Genomic DNA, 19,350 nt, shown 5'->3' with positions numbered 1-19,350 from the left:
TAAAAATTTCAATTGCTAGAATGCCTAAGCGGCTGAAATTCTTTTTGCCTTCCACTTTTATGATGGAGGAAAGTCACAAGCAAATGCAGTGACATGATAAAGTCATTCAAAATATCCCCCAAATTCTAATGCATCCGTGCTGGAAAGAAGGCACTACTGGAGCTTTAAAGAGTTCTGACTTTCCTTATTAACACTATCTTGTTCAAAATACTGATGAATAGTGGGAGCAACAGTTAACCATTCTCTTTTCCGGCTGGAACCATGGAGGGTGCCGAAGAGAAGAAAAGGAAGGTTCCTGCTGTGCCAGAAACCCTTAAGAAAAAGTGAAGGAATTTCGCTGAGCTGAAAATAAAGCACCTAAGAAAGAAATGTGCTGAAAAGATGCTTCGAAAGGCAAGGAGAAAGCTCATCTATGAGAAGGCCAAGCACTATCACAAGGAATACAGACAAATAAGTGTACAGAATTGAGATCAGAATGGCTAAGATGGCCAGAAAAGCGGGCAACTTCTATGTACCTGCAGAGCCTAAGTTGGCATTTGTCATCAGAATCAGAGGTATCAATGGTGTGAGTCCGAAAGTCCGTAAGGTATTGCATCTACTTCGTCTTCGCCAGATCTTCAATGGCACCTTTGTCAAGCTCAATACGGCTTCAATTGATATGCTGAGGATTGTGGAACCATATATTGCATGGGGGTACCCAAACCTGAAGTCAGTGAATGAGCTCATCTACAAGCGTGGTTATGGCAAAATCGGTAAGAAGCGAATTGCCTTAACAGATAATGATTTGATTGCTCGATCTCTTGGTAAATATGGCATCATCTGTATGGAGGATCTAATTCATGAGATCTATACTGTTGGGAAACGCTTTAAGGAAGCAAATAACTTCTTGTGGCCCTTCAAGTTATCTTCTCCACGAGGTGGCATGAAGAAGAAGACCACCCACTTTGTAGAAGGTGGAGATGCTGGCAACAGGGAGGATCAGATCAATAGGCTTATTAGAAGGATGAACTGAGGTATCCTCCATGCTATTTTTGTAATTGGGTCTGTTAATAAACAGTGATGCTGGCAACTTAAAAAAAATAGTTAACCATTGAAGTTGTAGATCACTTTGAGGATCTGCTGATAACTTTGGACCCCCTCACCATTTACAAATGCCTTATACACAATTTAGTGTCACATACAGTTTTAGATGACTTATAAACTTCTTGAACCCAAGGTTACAAATAATGACCTAGCTATATGCTGGTGGCACATGCCTGTAATCCTAGAAACTCATGAAGTCGAAATCAGAGGATCAAGGTTTGAAGCCATCCTAGGCTGGAAAATCCATGAGACTCTTATGTCCAACAAACTAGTAAAAATTCAGAAGTGGGAGGCTGGGCTCCAGTGTTAGAGCACCAGCCTTGAATGAAGAAAGCTAAGTGATAGCACCCAGGGCCTGAGTTCATGACTCATTACTGGAATAAAAAGAATAGTGTCTTAGATAAAAACACAGAAGGCACATTTACAAATTTGTGGAGGACTTGCTCTTTGAGTGGAGAGGGGCATGGCTATTTTGATGTTTGACAGAATCATTGGTAGCTTGAAAGCTAAGTGGAAATTGAAATGATATATTATAATAATTCTGTGGGTTGGAAGGAATGGAAGGAGGTATCTAGATTTTACAGTGTAGAGTACATGTTTTCCTACTTAGACATGGTTGGGAAGCAAGTGAGGTTCAAATAAAGTGGTGCCTTTGGATCATTCCTTTTAGTTTCCTTCCTGGCATTTGTTGTGCCTTATTTGCCATGTACACAGGATTCTCCCACTACTATTAGCTTATTGACCTATTCAAGTCTTCATTCCTCTAGATGGACCTCCACCCTTGCCATCTTTTTCCGATGTGGCTGTTCTGTAACCTGTTCTTGTCTAGTGAATATGAATTTTCATCATCCTTTGATCTCCGATTGATAAATGGGCTAGTCTTCTTAAGGAGTATTTACCTATCATTTTGAGAAAGGGTCATAGTATGTTGTTCAGACTGGCTTTGAACTCATGAGATCAAACTATTCTCCCACTTCAGCCTTGAGAGGGACTATGAATGTATACTATTGCACTAGGCTCAGCAATATTTACCCTTTTAAAGGGGACTTGAACAAAGATAACCCTTAATCCAAAGAATTAAAAACATTGAAATTTCAGCTATGGGGCTGGGGATATGGCCTAGTGGCAAGAGTGCTTGCCTCGTATACATGAGGCCCTGGGTTCAATTCCCCAGCACCACATATACAGAAAATATCCAGAAGTGGCACTGTGGCTCAAGTGGCAGAGTGCTAGCCTTGAGCAAAAAGAAGCCAGGGACAGTGCTCAGGCCCTGACTCCAAAGCCCCAGGACTGGCCCAAAAAAAAAAAAAAAAAAAAGAAAAAAGAAATTTCAGGCTATGATGTAGAGGTCAGAAATTTTTGGAAAAAAAGAACTTTCTCAGCCCATGTCAGATCAAACCATGAAGGTTGCTATTAACTCAGCGTAGTTTACAGGCTGACTCTGGTTAGTGCAACTTCATCCCAGTGCAATGTAATCATGATACAACTTAAGCATATGCTTATGAAGGATTATGAGACCTTGCAAGTTACCAATAAGGCAATTCTGTTCACTAACTCTCATTTGGGCATGAAAATTGGCTCACATGTTAAAGAGATCCCCAATAAAGGAACAAACCTTTCTTTTCCACCATGCTTGCTCATTATTGGATCAGGAAAATATTCTGACTAGTTAAGCTATGACCAAATTATTTCAGAATATGCCTGCTCAAAATCGGTACTAAATGATTTCTTTTGCTCTAAGTATTTACAATTCACATGGGTCGTCCTAGCCAAATCTCAAGCCAGCATTGTGGCTTCTTTTTTTTAAAATTAATTTTATTATTAACTAGTTGCACAAGGAGGTTTACAATTCCATAGGTCAGATTATGAGTACAATGCGTCTTGGTCAATGCTATCCTGCAATTTTCTTGTCCCATGGTCTTTGGCTTTTAAACTATTCATTCTCATTACCCTAAAAGATTTCTAGAAAATTCTCTCATCATTATAATTTTACATTTACCAAGTGTATGCCAAAATCAATAGAAAAATTTTTTGGAGGTAGAATTAGTTCCTTATTCTTTCCCAAACTTGTTTTACAAATGTTTTCTTTTTTAAAATTAATGGACTATTGTTGACTTTTCAAAGTACAAAGTTGCTAGATCTTCCTCATTTATCAGTTCCCAGTTTTCTTGTATTAGTGGAGTGCATTTATAACAAAATTAGTATTTGCTTTTTTTCTGGCCTGTTGTAGTTCATTTGGTGAGCATTTCAGTAAAAAATTTCAGAACTGAAAGAGAAGCTTTAAAATCAATAATATTCAACCTTTTTCAATCCCCACATACCTAAGGGTTATAACATATGCAATGGTTCTCTCCTGGCAATGATGACCTAGAGGTTGATCATGTAGAATTATATCCTAGGGGTGAAGAGGAGAGATGGCAGAGGTCAATGTACTTTTCTTTCCAATATACTTTTCTTTTTGCCAGTCCTGGGGTTTGAACTCAGGGGCCTGGGCTCTGTCCCTGAGCCTCTCTGTGCTCAAGGCTCTACCACTTGAGCCACAATGCCACTTTACAGCCTTTTCTGTTTTATGTGGTACGGAGAAATTGAACCCAGGGGCTTTATGCAAGCACTCTACCATTAAGCCACTTTTCCCAGCCCTCCAATATACTTTTAAAAACTATTTATGAATAGGGGCATGGGTCAAATGGTAGAATGTCCTGTCTACCAAGCACACGGCCCCTGAGTTCAAACCCCTACTACTGCTAAAAAAAAAAAAACTAGTCCACTTTCATATATTCCCACTTTGACTCCAGAGGAGAACCCCTGAGTAAAGAGATATAAAATAATGTGTTTTTGACAACAAAGCTAAAACTAGATGCAAAATCTTGGTTCACATTGCATGCTCTTTAAAACCACAACAAGCTAATTTCTTGTACTGGGCAAAGGATGCTGTCCCTTAGCTTTTTTGCTTAAGGCTGGTACTCTGCTTCTTGAGCCACATCTTCATTCAATGGTTTGTTGGGGATAGAAGTTTCACAGACTTCCCTGTCTGGGTTGGCTTTAAAACTGTGATACTTATAGGACAGGTTCCTGATTGGCTTGGATTACAGGCATAATTCATTGACACCCGGTTCAAATGATTAATTTCAATAAAATAAGTTTAAGTATTAAAATACTATTTTACTATGTTTATGTGCTGGAGGGGCCTCATAAAAAGTCTCAAACCATTCAATAATCCCACTTGTCCTTTGAAACTAGCTTATAAACAAAGAATTCAAAGACAAGGGCTCTTGGAAATTAAAAAGATACACCAATTAAAGAACAAACAGTGCCTCTACTCACACTTCTGACACCAAATGTGTGGGAGATTTACATCAAACCTGTCTATAATTCTCTGTGAACACCAACTGGGTGTCTTACAATTTAACAGTGATACTACTAGGAGTGAGCACTAGTTATACAGGTCTAGGGATCCATCTCACAGGGACTTCCAGGAACTTCAGACATCAGACAGTTCTGATTTTGATCCAAATAGAGATTTCTCACACCCTTCCCCTCAGGTTTAAATGATCTGCAATATTGGCTCACAAAAGTCACAGAAACATTTTAATTAGGTTTACAGGTTTGTTAGGAAGGACACTATAAAGGATACACATGAATAGCTTAGTTGAGGCTATACATAGAGTGAGTGAATCCAGAAAGATTTTTGGATATAGAAGCTTCTATGCCCATGGAGTCAGGGTACATTACTCTCTTCACATGTGGATGTGTTCACAAACTTGAAAGCTTGCCAAACCCAAAGTTTTAAGGACTTTTATAAAGGCTTCATCATGTAGGCATGATCTATTATCAAAGGTCTCCAGCCCTTTCCACTTTTCAGAGAATGGAGGGAGGGGTAGGCCTGACAGTTCCAAATTTCTAATCATGGTTTGGCCATTTTGGTGACTTGACCATATCCTGAAGTGATCCAGAAGCCCATGAAGTCACATCATTAGAAAAGGTCACTTCTCTTATCCATAACATTTGAAGGATTTAGGAACTGTGTGTAAGACACTCCTATAACCTTCTTCACTTTTGGACATGGACAGATTTTACAAGCTGTGTGTCAGAAACAGGACCTAAAATTCACATTTCTTATTATATCACAACCAATTTAAAGCAAAGAACAGGGTAGGCCATTAGTTTATTATTTTTTTGAGAGGAGACAGAATAAAAATGAATAGGGATCTGGAAAAGTTAGGGTTTGTGATTGGCTATTTCTATAGCCTTATCTAGAAAATGGAGAGGATTCTTGTTTACTTAAAGGCCATGGTGAGAATGGATACTAAAAACTTAGATGTTTTGGTAAGATAGAGTATTAGAAATGTCCTCTATTTTCACTCTGTGAATGAGAAGACTCAGGTAACAAAGGATGGATTATTATATTCTGAAGAGGGAAAAAGAGAGAGAGCAACAAAAATGTCACAGTGTAAAGGGAGAACACACCAAATAAAGAATTCTGGGGTGGACACCCAGAGGAAAATGGTACAGAAGGAGAGATCATTGTGATGAGAATGCTAAGCAAAGTTCCAAAAGGATAAACATCATATATTCTCACTCATTAATAGAATATAGACCCAAAATGATGCTCATCATCTTAACAAGACATGTAAATGGGACACACATGTAAGTGGGAGACTGTTTTGGGGAGACCAGTAAGTAAAGGAGGAAGATACTATGGGAGGAAGACAAAGTCCATCACATTTACATACACATGAGGAGAATATAAATCAACCCACATACACACTGTGTGAAAAAGGGAGGAGAAATGGGAACGTAAGGGAGAAAGTAAACCTATGTTAAGTACAAGGTGCACATGTATAGTATTATCACAATGAACCTACTTACTATTATTTATGGTACTTTGAAGAAATAAAATTTACAAATAATTGTAAAATTATTTACAATTACAATTTACAATTACAATTTACAATTGGAGGTGTGACTAAGCAGTAGAGTGCCTGCCTTGCAAGTGCCACACTCTGAGTTTAACACCCAGTACTGCAAAGGGAAAAAAAAAAACCCAAGCCAAAACAACTTTTGTTGCTCAATGTATTACGTGAAATAAACCAGATGGTTAGGGCTGGGAATATGGCCTAGTGGTAAAATGCTCGCCTCATATACATGAAGCCCTGGGGTTCGATTGTCAGCACCACATATATAGAAAATGGCCAGAAGTGGCACTGTGGCTCAAGAGGTAGAGTGCTAGCCTTGAGCCAAAAAGAAGCCAGGGACAGCACTCAGGCCCTGAGTCCATGCCCCAGGACTGGCAACAAAAACAAAACAAATAAACAAAAAAAACCAGATGGTTAGACAAATATTATTCCATGTTCTCTCTAATACATGGATTTTAAACCTAAAAACATGAGTGATATGTGTTAAATGTCTGAGAGTAGGAGCCAGGGGAATGAGAATGGTAAAAAAAAAAAGGGGGGGAGCAGAGTTGGGGTGGGGAAATAAAGATGATCAAAGTATTTTTATATGCATGTGTGGAACTATCACAGTCCTCTTACAATTTATATGTGAATTTAAAAAGCCAAAACTAGTTTTGGGATGATGGAATGTCCCTATCATTCTAGCTAGTTAGAAGACTGAGATCTGAGGATTGTGGTTCAAGGTTAGCTGGGGTTATAAAAAGCTTTTAAAAAATATGTATTTATGGGCTGGGAAAATGGCCTAGTGGCAAGAGTGCTTGGCCTCCTATACATGAAGCCCTGGGTTCAATTCCCCAGCACCACATATACAGAAAATGGCCAGGAGTGGCACTGTGGCTCAAGTGGTAGAGTGCTAGTCTTGAGCAAAAAGGAAGCCAGGGACAGTGCTCAGGCCCTGAGTCCAAGGCCCAGGACTGGCAAAAAAAACAAAACAACGAATAATATGTATTTATTTATTTAGGTCCTGGGGCTTGAACTCTGTGCCTGGGCGCTCTTCCTGGCTCTTCAGCTCAAGCCTAGTGCTCTAACACTTGAGCCAGGTTAATTGGAGATAAGAGTCTCACGAACTTTCCTGCCCTGGGCTGGCTTTGAACCTCAAATCTCAGCCTCCTGAGTAGCTAGGATTACAGTCATGAGCCACTGGTGCCTGCCTATCAAGCTTTTGAGACACCTTCTCAACCTAAAGCTGGGAGCAGTGGGCATAATGCCTGTCATTCCAAGTCACAGCAGAAGCACAATGGCATGCTCCTGTCATCTCAGAGGCAAAGGGAAGCACAAATAGAAGGAGCCCAGTCCAGGCTAGGTGGGTATAAAGTGGGACAATATTGTGAAAATAGGCAGCATTTAAGGGACCAGAAAGTGGCTCAGGTGCTAGAGTGTTTGCCAAGCATGAGGCTATGAGTTCATAACTCAGTCCTACCAAATACAAATGAAAAATCTTCCAAATATATAGCGTGGCACAATTATACTGTTGTTGAACATATATCTGACAATTTGCTTTCAATTTTCTCTCACTCAGGAAAAGACCTGTCTCACAAACCCCAAGCAATTAACATGCTTAGAAATTACCCAAGGCTTTTATCTACAATGCTTCTGGAGAAAACTCTAAGGAATTATGAGATTATGAGTTTTCTTTTTTACACCTGCAAAGCCTATTATCTAAAGGTAATAAACTCGAAATGTACCAAAACTAATGACTTTTAGTCTTAAGAAATCATATCAGACAAAAATTTTATTTCCTGCTCATACTAAAAATGCACAAGAAAAGGAATTATACACCCTCATTTTTCTTTCTTTTTTTCAGTCTTGGGGCTCAAATACTGGGCCTCAATATTCAGAAGACTTAAGTCAGATCTTTTTTTGTGTGTGTGTGTGGAGTTTTTGTCAGTTGTGGGGCTTGAACTCAGGGCCTGGGCTCTGTCCCTGAGCACTTTTGCTCAAGGATAGTACTCTACCACTTTGAGCCACAGCGCCACTTCCCTTTGCCTCATTTCTCTATTCAGTGAAGATTTGTTCAAGATGTTTACCTGACAAGAATTAAAAGTACCAGTGCTCAAAATGTTTGTGTATCGAATATCAACCTCAAATTTATGTTTACAAGTTATTTTAGTTACTGGTCATTAATTTTTCAATCTAAAATTAATGCAAGTTTGTGGGCTCACTTAATTCAGGAATACTTGTAGCGTAAAATTAAAGTGAAGAGTCACTTAGACTTCATTAGATGTCTTGACTAATAATCATGTAAGATTCTTCTCTAAATTGAGCTCAAATTTACTTATTAATTTCCTGTTGCTCTTAAGACTACTATTTTTGAAGATCTTAGTTGCAGTTCAAGCTCCATTAATTTTATTGACTTTAGAGCTACTTCAAACTGAGAAATATGGGGGCTGGGAATATGGCCTAGTGGTAGAGTGCTTGCCTTGCATACATGAAGCCCTGGGTTCAATTCCTCAACACCACATATATAGAAAAAGCTGGAAGTGGGGCTGTGGCTCAAGTGGTAGAGTGCTAGCCTTGAGCAAAAAAGAAGCCAGGGACAGTGCTCAGGCCCTGAGCCTTGCATACATGAAGCCCTGGGTTCAATTCCTCAACACCACATATATAGAAAAAGCTGAAAGTGGGGCTGTGGCTCAAGTGGTAGAGTGCTAGCCTTGAGTAAAAAAGAATCCAGGGACAGTACTCAGGCCCTGAGTTCAAGCCCCAGGACTGGCAAAAGAACAAAAAAAACTGAGAAATATGTCTTCACTCAAGGCTGGAGCCTAACTGATAGAAAGAAAAATTGAGAGATTCTTCCAACGTTTTAACTTTATTGTTTTTGAAATACAAATGAAAGTACATTTTTGGTACATTGCCACTTTTTAACAAGCAAGCTTAACATTCTTTTCAATAAAAGCTGAGTATATATAGATATTTTTAATTCCTTTAAAAAGGTGATACAACTTGTTTCTGGAGAACCAGCTCATCAAAAAGGTACATGCATATACAGGCTATTGTTTCTTTATTATTTTAGAACATACTCTCTACAATTTGGTCCATTAAAATATGTAAGTATTCCTCCTGTAAAAAAAAATAAAGTAAGCTTCATGTTTGAAAATACAGAAATATTTGGCACAGGCCTCTCAGTGAGCTTGAAGACAAGGATGTTTGAAGGGTGGGGTTGTTCTGCTTCACAGAGGGCAAGAAGGTGCTTGGAAGAGAACTCAAGACTCACAATAGCCAAAAAAATTACAGCCATATTCACTCAAAATGACCCACAATCCAATACAGAATAATATGTGACAACAGAACAACCTTAACAGTTACTCAGTGCTTGGAAAGCAGTTTTAAAGCTTAGAACAAGTACCTCAGCAAGACCAATCCAACATGTGTTTCTAAGATTTTAAAGGTGAGAAAACTTTACTAATCATACATAATACCTTGTGCACAATTACATTAGGTTCCAGAACAATGGAGATGACAAAACTTACACAATAAGAAACTTACACTATCCAAACTGCTTAACCTTCCACCATTCTCTTGAGTATTAAACCCAAGCCACCCTTGGCCACTTGCAGGGGTGTCTTTTCATCTTTGTTCTCAATGTAAATGCTTGCTCCTTGGGACACCAGCAGTTTTGCTTCTTCCATTCTCTCCTCATCACAGGCTAAGTGTCTGCAATTGAGGATCACAAAGACCAATTCATCACTACCAATACTATGGAATGTCAAGTTTTCTTTCTAGGTACTCTAATGTGTACATCATCAGGCAGTGGCAAAGTTGGACACTTATTTAATAAAGGAAGGGAAATCTATTTGCATAAGAAAGACTGCTTATAAGTTGAAATCCACAAAAATAGTCCTATAATATTCATTCTCAAATCATTCTCCTAAATAGATGAATGAATCTAAATGCTAGCCTAAGGCACAGCTTCCTCATTTTCTGGGGATTAGTAATAGTTTCCTCCAAACACTACATATAATAATTCAGGGTTAAATTTAGAATCCTCCATTCATTACATATTAATAGCTTTTTTGTAACTTAAATTTTAGAAAATCAGTTGAGAAGATTTTATCTTCTTTGATCCATAAATCTGCCTTGTAATCAATCATGGTATCATCAAGGAAAGGAAACTAAATTTTGTCAGGCATTTATAGTTTGCCAGTCACAGTATAAGGTACATTACATACTATTTTAGTTAAATCTCAAAATAATCTAGTGAGGAAGAAATTACTGTAGTATTACAGATGAAAAAATTAAGATTAGGAAAATTGTTATTTAATAGGCATCCTTTATAGTTAGAAAAGGGCAGTTTGGACTGTAGGAATATCATGTATGTTTTCTAAAATCTTGCTCTTTCTCCAGTACTCTGTTAGGTTTATTAAAGTAGGTAGCCAACCATGGCCGGAAAGAAGGGGCGACCCCCCCCCTTCCCAAGGCCCTGCCTTATCTACGGCAGGGGGTGTGGCCAGGTGGATTAGGATGTGACCTCAGGGAAGAGGGAGGTAACTGCTTCCAGGTCTGCTGGTTACCCAGGTAACTGGGTGGAGACTTAACTAGGTGGGGGACATCTGCAGGGAGCGCTCTCCAGGGCGGACCTTACACTCCATATTGTCTTAACTCTTACATTTACTCTAGATTACTTTCAGTGATGGAGAAAAGACCTAGGCAAGATGTAGATCTTTTTTCAGAATAGTTACTCAGAACATAGAAAAAGTTTTTTTTTTTTTTTTTCTTTTGGCCAGTCCTGGGGCTTGGACTCAGGGCCTGAGCACTGTCCCTGGCTTCTTTTTGCTCAAGGCTAGCACTCTGCCACTTGAGCCACAGCGCCACTTCTGGCCATTTTCTGTATATGTGGTGCTGGGGAATTGAACCCAGGGCCTCACGTATACGAGGCAAGCACTCTTGCCACTAGGCCATATCCCCAGCCCAGAAAAAGTTTTTTAAACTAAGGATTGCAAAAGCAATGCTCTATTTTTGTCTTTTCCTGGTGGTGTTATTTTTTTTTGCCAGTCCTGGGCCTTGAACTTAGGGCCTGAGCACTGTCCCTGGCTTCCTTTTGCTCAAGGCTAGATAGCACTCTGCCACTTGAGCCATGGCACCACTTCTGGCCGTTTTCTATATATGTGGTGCTGCGGAATAGAACCCAGGGCTTCATGTATACAAGGCAAGCTCTCTTGCCACTATGCCATATCCTCAGTCCCTTCCTGGTGTTATTAAGGTTTAAATTCAGGGCTTCATGCTTGCTTGGTTATCACTCCACTACCTGTGATGTGTTTAAACCAAGTGAAAGCTGTACGGGACCCCCCCCCCCCCCCCGCCTTATTTGAGTCCTAGAAACAGCAGGCTTAGACAAAGTAGTGGGCCTGGGGAGGGGCAAACCTAAGCCAAATAACAGGAGCCCAAAGCAGCTGGACCTAAGCAAATGAAAGGAATGAGGAAGACCTCTCAGTTTAGTGCAAGTTCCAAGAAGAGAAAGATTTAAGGCTAATTAAGACCAGTCACACCCAGAACCACGAATTGTATTGTTTTGTTTATGGAGTTTACTGGAATTATAATCACTAACAGCAATTCTGTTTCTGTATGTCTGCCTGCTTGCTTTGCCTAACTTGCTAGACCACCTGTGTGTGGTGAATGTGATTCTTACCCCATGACCACCTGTGAGTGGTACATGTGCTACTTGCCCTTAAAAGCCCAGCCCTATTTGTCCCAGCACTGTTGGTCACCATCCCAGTGGTGGCCAGTGAGCAGATACTGTGCACAGTTAAATAAAGACTCCTAGCCTGATTGACTGAGTGCTGGTGACTATTTTCATGGGTTCATGGCCCACCTGGGTATCTGGTATACAACAGATGTACTTCTGGCTTTGATTTTTTTTTCACTAGCTATTTTTCAGATAAAAAAATCAAAATTTTCATAGCAACCAAGGTATGACTAAATTATGACACATCTATAAACTGGAATTGTATCTGATCATTACAAATGTTTTAAAGGTATTTCATGACACTGGAAAATGCCCATAAAATAATTTGAAATGAGAACTTATAAAACTACACGTACAGGGGCTGGGGATATGGCCTAGTGGCAAGAGTGCTCACCTCGTATACATGAAGCCCTGGGTTTGATTCTTCAGCAACACATATATAGAAAAAGCCAGAAGTGGCGCTGTGGTTCAAGTGGCAGAGTGCTAGCCTTGAGCAAAAAGAAGCCACGGACAGTGCTCAGGCCCTGAGTTCAAGGCACAGGACTGGCCAAAAAAAAAAAAAAAACTACATGTACAGTATGATCCCAATGTTGCTAAAATATATGTGTGAAGTATACACATTTGTATAAGAAAGACAGGAAGAAACACCCAAATATGTTATTAGCAGTTATTTTTGGGTGGCAAAATTATAAACAATTTTTCCGTTTGTCTTATGCTTTGGCATAGTTTCAACAATTTTTTTTGCCATTAACAGTTGTACCATTCCTAAGCAGAATAGTAAAAGAAATGATGTGTAGAAATTACTTTGAGAGGGCTAATATCAGGTAGAATATGAATGACTGCTACTTGTCACTTACAGGGGAGTGTTACCCTCAGTGTCTTGGATATTTGTGGATGCTTTGTAGTACAGAAGGATATGAATCATCTTCAAGTTACCCTTGGCTGCTGCCCGGTGCATTGCAGTAGCCTCATAATGGTCCTTAGCATCTGGATTCGCCCCACCTTCTAGTAACATGACAGCAATCTGAAAGTACAGAAAAGGAAATAGTGCAGACATCTGTCGTTGCAAACACATTTGGAACTCAATGGAAGTAGCCCAGAGACAACCATACCTCATGTCTATTTTTTGAAGCTGCATAATGTAGGGGAGTACAGCCATTTTGATTGATAGCATTCACTTGGGCACCTTTTCCCAGGAGGGCTTTTACAATCTCATCCCGGCCAGCAGAAGCAGCAATATGAAGAGGAGACCAACCTGCCTGTAAAAGAAATGAGGTGTATAATGAGTTGCACAAAATCAGGGCAAAAAGGCACAGGGATTAGTGGTAACACTTATGCTGACTTTACCAAGAGTTGGTGTGTGAGTAATTTGAAAACATTCTTTGCCCCCCCCCCCCACTAAACACTGTGGAAAATTTGGAAATGAGAATGCATAACAAAGAACAAACTTACTCAGGAAGCAGAGGAAGGAGAATTAAGGTTAAATGTCAGCTTAGAAAAACGTTAATAAAACTCTCTCAAAAAACAAGCCAGCTAGCTGGGCACTGGTGGCTAATGCCTATAATTCTAGCTACTCAGGAGGCTGAAATCTGAGGACTGTGGTTCAAAGCCAGCTTGGGCAAGAAAGTCTTGAAACTATTATCTCCAACTAAGCACCAAAAAACAGCCCAAAGGGGAGCTGTGGCTCAAGTGGTAGAGTGCTAGCAACAAAGCCGAGACACAGTACACAGGGCTTAAGGTCTGCCCACTTCCCCTCCCCCCACCAGCACTGGGACAAAAAAAGCCAGCCATGGGATACCTGTCTAATTCCAGCTAACTAGGAAGCCTGGATAAAATTCTGAGACCCTATATGAAAAACAAACTAAAAGGAAAAGGAGCAAGGTGTTTGTTGCTCAAGTGGTCAAGTGCTTGAATAGCAAATACAAGGTCCTGAGTTCAACACCCCAAATCCCCAGCCAACCAACAGTGCCCCCTCCCAAAAAAAACAAATCCACAATCAGATAGCACAAAGGTGATATATAAATGGAATTCTAATGTGTTTTCTTTTATATAATTATTTTTAAGGCAAATGTGGGATCAGAGGGTATAAGGTTCTGTAAACTACATTCTCCACAATTTCCATTTACACTGGGAGAATTTTTCTATGTTATTCTTTGGAATTGTAACTTCATTGTTGCATATTACTTTAAATGGATATGCACTACTCTATTCAACCATTCTCTATAAAAATTCTTTTTATTTCTTTTCTATAGTAGTTTAGTCAGTAGACGTATTTGAAAAGTAATCCTACCTACAAAAAATATTCCATTCTTATTTTTCACAAAATTAATCTCAATTTAAACTTATACCATTACAATAAATCTCACAGTATAATAAACATATATGAAGGCTCATTATCTGAGCAATATTCACCAATAAAGGCCAACATAATAAAATGGGTTTGTAGTATTTGGGGATTAGAGCAATAAGTCCTATATTTTTACCCTGAATAACAGAATGATTTATTGTGAAATAACAATCAGGAGTCTCATGCTCAATCACCAGGACTATACAATAACTGTAAGGGCTGTAATTTTATTTTGTATCTTAATACTCAGACTTTAGTAAAGACCAGCCTGGGGTCTGAAGATAATTGGGAATTTATCAACTTGGCTAGCACTCACATCATCTTTATCATTCACTGGCACTCCAAGTTGCAGCAAGAATTCAACAATTTCTGTATGTCCAGCTGAACATGCCCAATGCAATGCAGTCCTGTTGTCCTACAAGTGAAACAGAGAAACTGTAATCAGCATTCTTGCAGAGAAATAGGAGGCAAAAAAAGCAGAATAACCTGTGGGTGCTGGCAAATCTACAATGTGAACGAAGAAATGGAGAGCACTGGACCCTCAAGTATGTAACCTTAGACCACCAAGGTTTCTTTCAGTGACATGGGGCGAATAACATGAGTGAGTGTAAGGAACTTTGGGAAGAATAGTAATGAAAGTATTGATTCCAATGCTTTGGCACAAATGGAACTTTGACATTTTACTATTACATTACTTAAGTACTCCTAGTCTTCTAGGAATATTACATGTGTGTCATCTCATTCAACCCCACCATCCTATACAGTGGCTATTATGCCAATTTTACAAAGGCTAATCTTTAGAATAAGCAGCTTGGGCCAAAGTCACACAACTTATTGAAGGTCTATTAGACTGTGAAATGTCCACTACTTAATAAAGACTACATGGATACAGGCGAAAAATGTTCATGAAATGAACTGCATTGAATCATTTAAAGAAACAAACTACACACAATTAGAATAAAATAAAATTGCTCTCTTAAAAAATAATAGGGCTGGGAATGTGGCTTAGTGGTGGAGTGCTTGCCTAGCACGCATGAAGCCCTAGTTTCAATTCCTCAGCACCACATAAACAGAAAAAGGTGGAAGTGGCACTGTGCTCAAGAGGTAGAGTGCTAGCCTTGGGCAAAAAGAAGCCAGGGACGGTGCTCAGGCCCTGAGTTCAAGCCCTAGGACTGGTAAAAATAATAGTAATAATAATAATAACAATAACAACAACTAGGAGCCATGTTTCTCAAAGAGAGGGTGATTGCTATATTTCTTAGCCCTGTGTAACAGAAAGTGGGTTTTGTTATCGTTTTATGTAGTCCTAGCAAGTGAACCTAGAGTTTCTACATGCTAGGCAAGTTCTCTATTGACTGAGCTATAAACCCAGCCTGGAAAAGTGATAATTTATAAACTTTTTTCAAAAGTCCAAACACATCAAATAGAGAGAATATAATAAAGACTCACAGGCCTTAAACCTAGATTTAACAATAAATATATTTCTATATTTTCTCCATCTACTTTTTTCATTGCTGATGTTTTTAAAAAGAAATCTAAATAAATATTTCATTCGTATTTCAGTACCTTAAAAAAGAGCTCTTTCTTACATAGTTACAAGACCATTATTATTGAATAATGACTATTATTAACATTAAGGTAAAATATTGGCTTGGTGTGGTGGTACACACCTCCCAGCCCTGCGGAGGATCATGAGTTTAAGGACAGTCAGGAATGGATAGTGAGACCTTGCCTTGAGAACCAAAGAAAATTAACATTAGCTTCTTTATAACATCTCATAGTCTTTACTCAGATTTTTCAATTGTTTCCTAAATGTTTTTGTGTAGATTAAAAAAAATCAGGATCCACACTAATTCCATAAATTGTATTATGGTATTTTGTTGATCCTGAATAGCTCCCCCACTTTTCATGACCTTGATTTGATTAGAGAATGGTTAAATTTTCACTGGATTTTTACTTAAATCATAACTATTTTTATTACATTAAATTTAAATCGTTAAACATTATCAGACCATAACAAAGGTAAAGTAGCTGAAGGTAAGGTCTTTTCAGGATGAGTAATAAAGGAAAATTCCAGAAAACAGGAAGCACTTTCCTGATTTTGAATTATTTTACAAAGGACACAAAATGGAATTATGTAAGTATGGAGCATCTTGCTGATGCTTAGGTCATCTACATATATTTGTTGGCTGAGTGCATTATCAGTTTTCTACAACATCGTGGGCAAAGCATGAGGGATTATTGAGGAGAAAGAAACACTTATAAATGTCCATTCACTCACCATGGAAATCCTCCTTGTTCAAATTTTAACTAATCTCCCCTTCTTTGCAAAATCTTTTCTCACTATCACGATATTTGCAACAGGTCCTCCCATTACGTATTCTGAAAGCACCATGTACATAACTCTATCAAGTGTTTAAAATTTGCCAGTCAGTGGGCATATATGTTTTGTAATTATTTTATGAATGTCTGTTTCCACTTGATCTTGTCTCCAGCTCCTCGCAAACTGCAAAGCACAGAAGAGGCGATCATCACACGTGATTCATCGAACACAATTACTAGTACAGGTAACGACAACCATATGATAGCCGGACATATCACAATAAAAATGGTTTATACAAAAAAAAAAAACCCAGAGAATATAAATCCATAAAAAAAATGCTTTCCTTTTCACGAATATCTCCGTCAAAGACTACACATTACTGCGAATTAGGCTAGCTAGAAATGTCCAAAATTCAGGAGCTAAACACGGGGGGGGGGAGGGGAGCTGCGTGTGTGCGTGCGTGTGTGTGCGTGTGTGTGCGTGCGCGTGTGTGTGTGTGTGTGTGTGTGGTGGCTCCAGCATCCGGACGACTGCGAGTCCTGAGGTGACCCCGCGATATAGATGGGAGGCGAGGGTGGGGATCTGCGCCCTCGCACCAGTGGCCTCGCTTGGGCCGGGCCTCGGAAGCCACGTAGGAGTTTGAGGACGCCAACGACTGCGAACAGACTGAGGTGGGCTTTACCTGGTCAGTTCTAGTAGCCAGGGACTTATCGGACTGGATGCTCTCCTTCAACTCCTCCAGCTTCCCGTGGTAGGCCAGGTTACACACCGTGAGGTTAGACACACACCCCTCCATTTCGTTTCCCTCAAATTGCCGAGAAACCTCAGTAACGTCTCCTTGGCGTCGTTAGCTTCAACGGCCAATCCAAAGGACGAGCGGTCCACCAATCACCGGCCTTTGTTGTTGCCGGGTTGCTTTTCTCACACAGCGCGCTTCCGGGAGCTGCTGTTTGAGGGCAGTTTCCGGGAGGGGAAAAGGAGGGCGTGTTGTGCTCTTCTTTTGGACTCGGCCGCTCGCCAGGAAGAACTACAAATCCCAGAGGCCGTCGGGAACTCTGTAGTCTAGCAGCCGGTGGAATTGGCCGAGGATGACAGCTGGAGAATGGAGTCAGGTACGGAAAGCGGCTTCTTGTGGAATTGTGTGAAAGATCGGGGTGGGTGATCGCTGTTGGGCCATTAAGTTGGCCACATATAATAGATTCAGGTGCAGAGAAAGAGAGTCCTGGAACCTAAAGGTCTTGTCCCTCCGGGCCCTGACCTGAAGTGGCAGGCGGAAGGGACAACAGTTGTCGCTGAGTACTGCCGCCTGAGTCCGAACCAGTGACTGTGGCTACCCTCCCCCTCCTAGCTACCGCCCAGAAGAGGAAAGAAGTTCTGTATTAGTTATCTGACATCTCAGCAAAGGAGCATCAGAGCGCGATTGTGCCACAGCACGAATAGCATGTAAGATGATGTGCCAGGGTGATGCCAAAGGCTGGGTGTGATGCCGCGGGCTCCACTTGACAGCTAAGAGAACTCAATGAGTCTGTAGCCTTGTTAGAGCACCACTTAATGAGGGTCGTTTTAAGAATCTTGTGATCCTGTTGTGTGTTGTTGGTACTTTAACGTCACTATAAAGACGATGACCGCGAGGCTTTGCTAAAACTATTAAGCTAATAGTGTAGCTTTTATAAAAATGCCAAATAGTGCCTTAGCAGAGAGATGCGAGACTTATCCTTTATCGGGCATATCCACAGGGCATTTAGCCAAAATTAGTTAATAATAAGAGTACATTTAAGAAAGAGACCATGTTTATGTCTATCCTGTTACGATGTACAAGAAGGTTGATAAAAAGGATGTAAAAGCCAGATAGTAAATATTTTCAGACCAAAAGGTAAAATCTAGGATACTTTTATAAGTTGTTCTATGACAACAGAAACAAGATTCAACAAATGTTTATGGACGAAATTCAAAGTATAACAATCTTTAGTACTTCTTTGGTAAGAATACTACTAATGAGAGGAATGGAATTCTTTGGGGGAACAACGTTTTGCTTAATTGTGTCTCAAAGCTGGCAATGTCTATCATCAAAATGAATTATTCCAAATGCTCATCTGTTAATTTCATTTTTGGAAATGTCTTTTTTGCACAGATATGTACTGCCAAATACTAACACTGCCAAATACTAATCCATGAACTTATATTTCTTAATTTCTACTTTTTATTTAAATTATTTTAAAAGAATATTCAGAATACTTTTACAGAAAAGTTGCAAAAATAGTACAGAATTTCCATATATACTTCACCCAGGCACCCTTACTATTTTTCTATTTTAACACTAATGCATATATTTTACCATATAAATAATTCACCTAGGGCTGGAGATGTAGCTCAGTGGTCAAGTGCTTGTCTGATGTGGGCCAGACTCAATTCAATCCCCAGTATTACAACCAATAAACCAAAAATAATATTTGTGTCAGAATGAATCCCTTTTAAACAACTAACTGGTAGTAATCAAATTGTGGGGAAATTTTACTTTTTTTAGGTGTTTAATTGCATGATTATTCATAAATTTACAAAGTGCTGTGGCTATCAATAGGAATTCGTTTTAAAACACTTTCATCTTCCTAATAAGAGCTCATGTTCATTTTCAGTTGATCCTCATTCCTAGTCCTATGCAGACAACCATTAAAAAAGTCTTTGTTTTCATGCATTTGCCTATTCTACACATTTCATGTAAATGAAAGCATACAAGATGTGGTCTTTTGTCTCTGGCTTCTTAGAATAATATTTTGGAAGTTAATTAGACTATAGCAGGTGTAGACACATACTTCCTTACTTTCATTGCTGTAATTTTGCTTTATGGACAACATATTTTTTCTGTCTACTCACTAATAAAAATTTAGGTTGTTTACACTTGTTGGCTATTAGGATTAATGCTCCTGGAACATTTGTGTGTTAGTCTTTGTGTGGACATATGCTT

The 19,350-nt window shown here is 39.4% G+C and overlaps 2 protein-coding genes and 1 pseudogene across 4 annotated transcripts in view; 2 read left to right on the top strand and 1 right to left on the bottom strand.

The window, feature by feature from the left end:
• The first annotated feature begins 254 nt into the window (after positions 1 to 254).
• On the top strand, positions 255 to 1,069 carry LOC125343434 (annotated as a pseudogene).
• Positions 1,070 to 8,825: 7,756 nt separating this feature from the next.
• Positions 8,826 to 17,327, bottom strand: Psmd10 (proteasome 26S subunit, non-ATPase 10). Of its 3 annotated transcripts, none has more exons than XM_048336453.1 (5): positions 17,071 to 17,327; positions 14,378 to 14,480; positions 12,831 to 12,973; positions 12,576 to 12,742; positions 8,826 to 9,689 (listed from the first exon to the last, which is right to left on the bottom strand). In XM_048336453.1, the coding sequence occupies exons 1-5, from the start codon at positions 17,182 to 17,184 to the stop codon at positions 9,536 to 9,538; spliced, it is 681 nt and encodes a 226-aa protein (XP_048192410.1). In that variant the 5' UTR covers positions 17,185 to 17,327; the 3' UTR covers positions 8,826 to 9,535. The 3 variants fall into 3 exon arrangements, with proteins under 3 accessions (XP_048192410.1, XP_048192409.1, XP_048192411.1); XM_048336452.1 differs by having other exon boundaries at positions 12,831 to 12,977; positions 14,382 to 14,480; XM_048336454.1 differs by having other exon boundaries at positions 9,546 to 9,689; positions 12,655 to 12,742; positions 12,831 to 12,977; positions 14,382 to 14,480.
• A 37-nt stretch (positions 17,328 to 17,364) lies between these two features.
• Atg4a (autophagy related 4A cysteine peptidase) overlaps positions 17,365 to 19,350 on the top strand; it is a 45,359-nt gene continuing 43,373 nt past the window's right edge. The window contains exon 1 of the mRNA XM_048336451.1: positions 17,365 to 17,500. Within this exon, the coding sequence (XP_048192408.1) occupies positions 17,491 to 17,500 (10 nt within the window). The 5' untranslated portion in view covers positions 17,365 to 17,490. The remainder of the gene's footprint in view (positions 17,501 to 19,350) is intronic.

Source organism: Perognathus longimembris, chromosome 28, assembly GCF_023159225.1.
Source record: "Perognathus longimembris pacificus isolate PPM17 chromosome 28, ASM2315922v1, whole genome shotgun sequence".
NCBI lineage: Eukaryota > Metazoa > Chordata > Mammalia > Rodentia > Heteromyidae > Perognathus > Perognathus longimembris.
Note: the sequence above shows the minus strand (reverse complement) of the source record. Positions and strands in the feature narration are given on the sequence as shown.

What these genes read in the sequence shown, in the direction of transcription:
- Psmd10 (XM_048336453.1), bottom strand. Translation starts at nt 17,184, where the DNA reads ATGGAGGGGTGTGTGTCTAACCTCACGGTGTGTAACCTGGCCTACCAC. An exon ending in CTTCAAAAAATAGACATGAG is followed by an intron (nt 12,743 to 12,830) that starts GTATGGTTGTCT and finishes CTGTACTTTCAG; the next exon opens with ATTGCTGTCATGTTACTAGA. An exon ending in ACTGAGGGTAACACTCCCCT is followed by an intron (nt 9,690 to 12,575) that starts GTAAGTGACAAG and finishes CCTCAATTGCAG; the next exon opens with ACACTTAGCCTGTGATGAGG.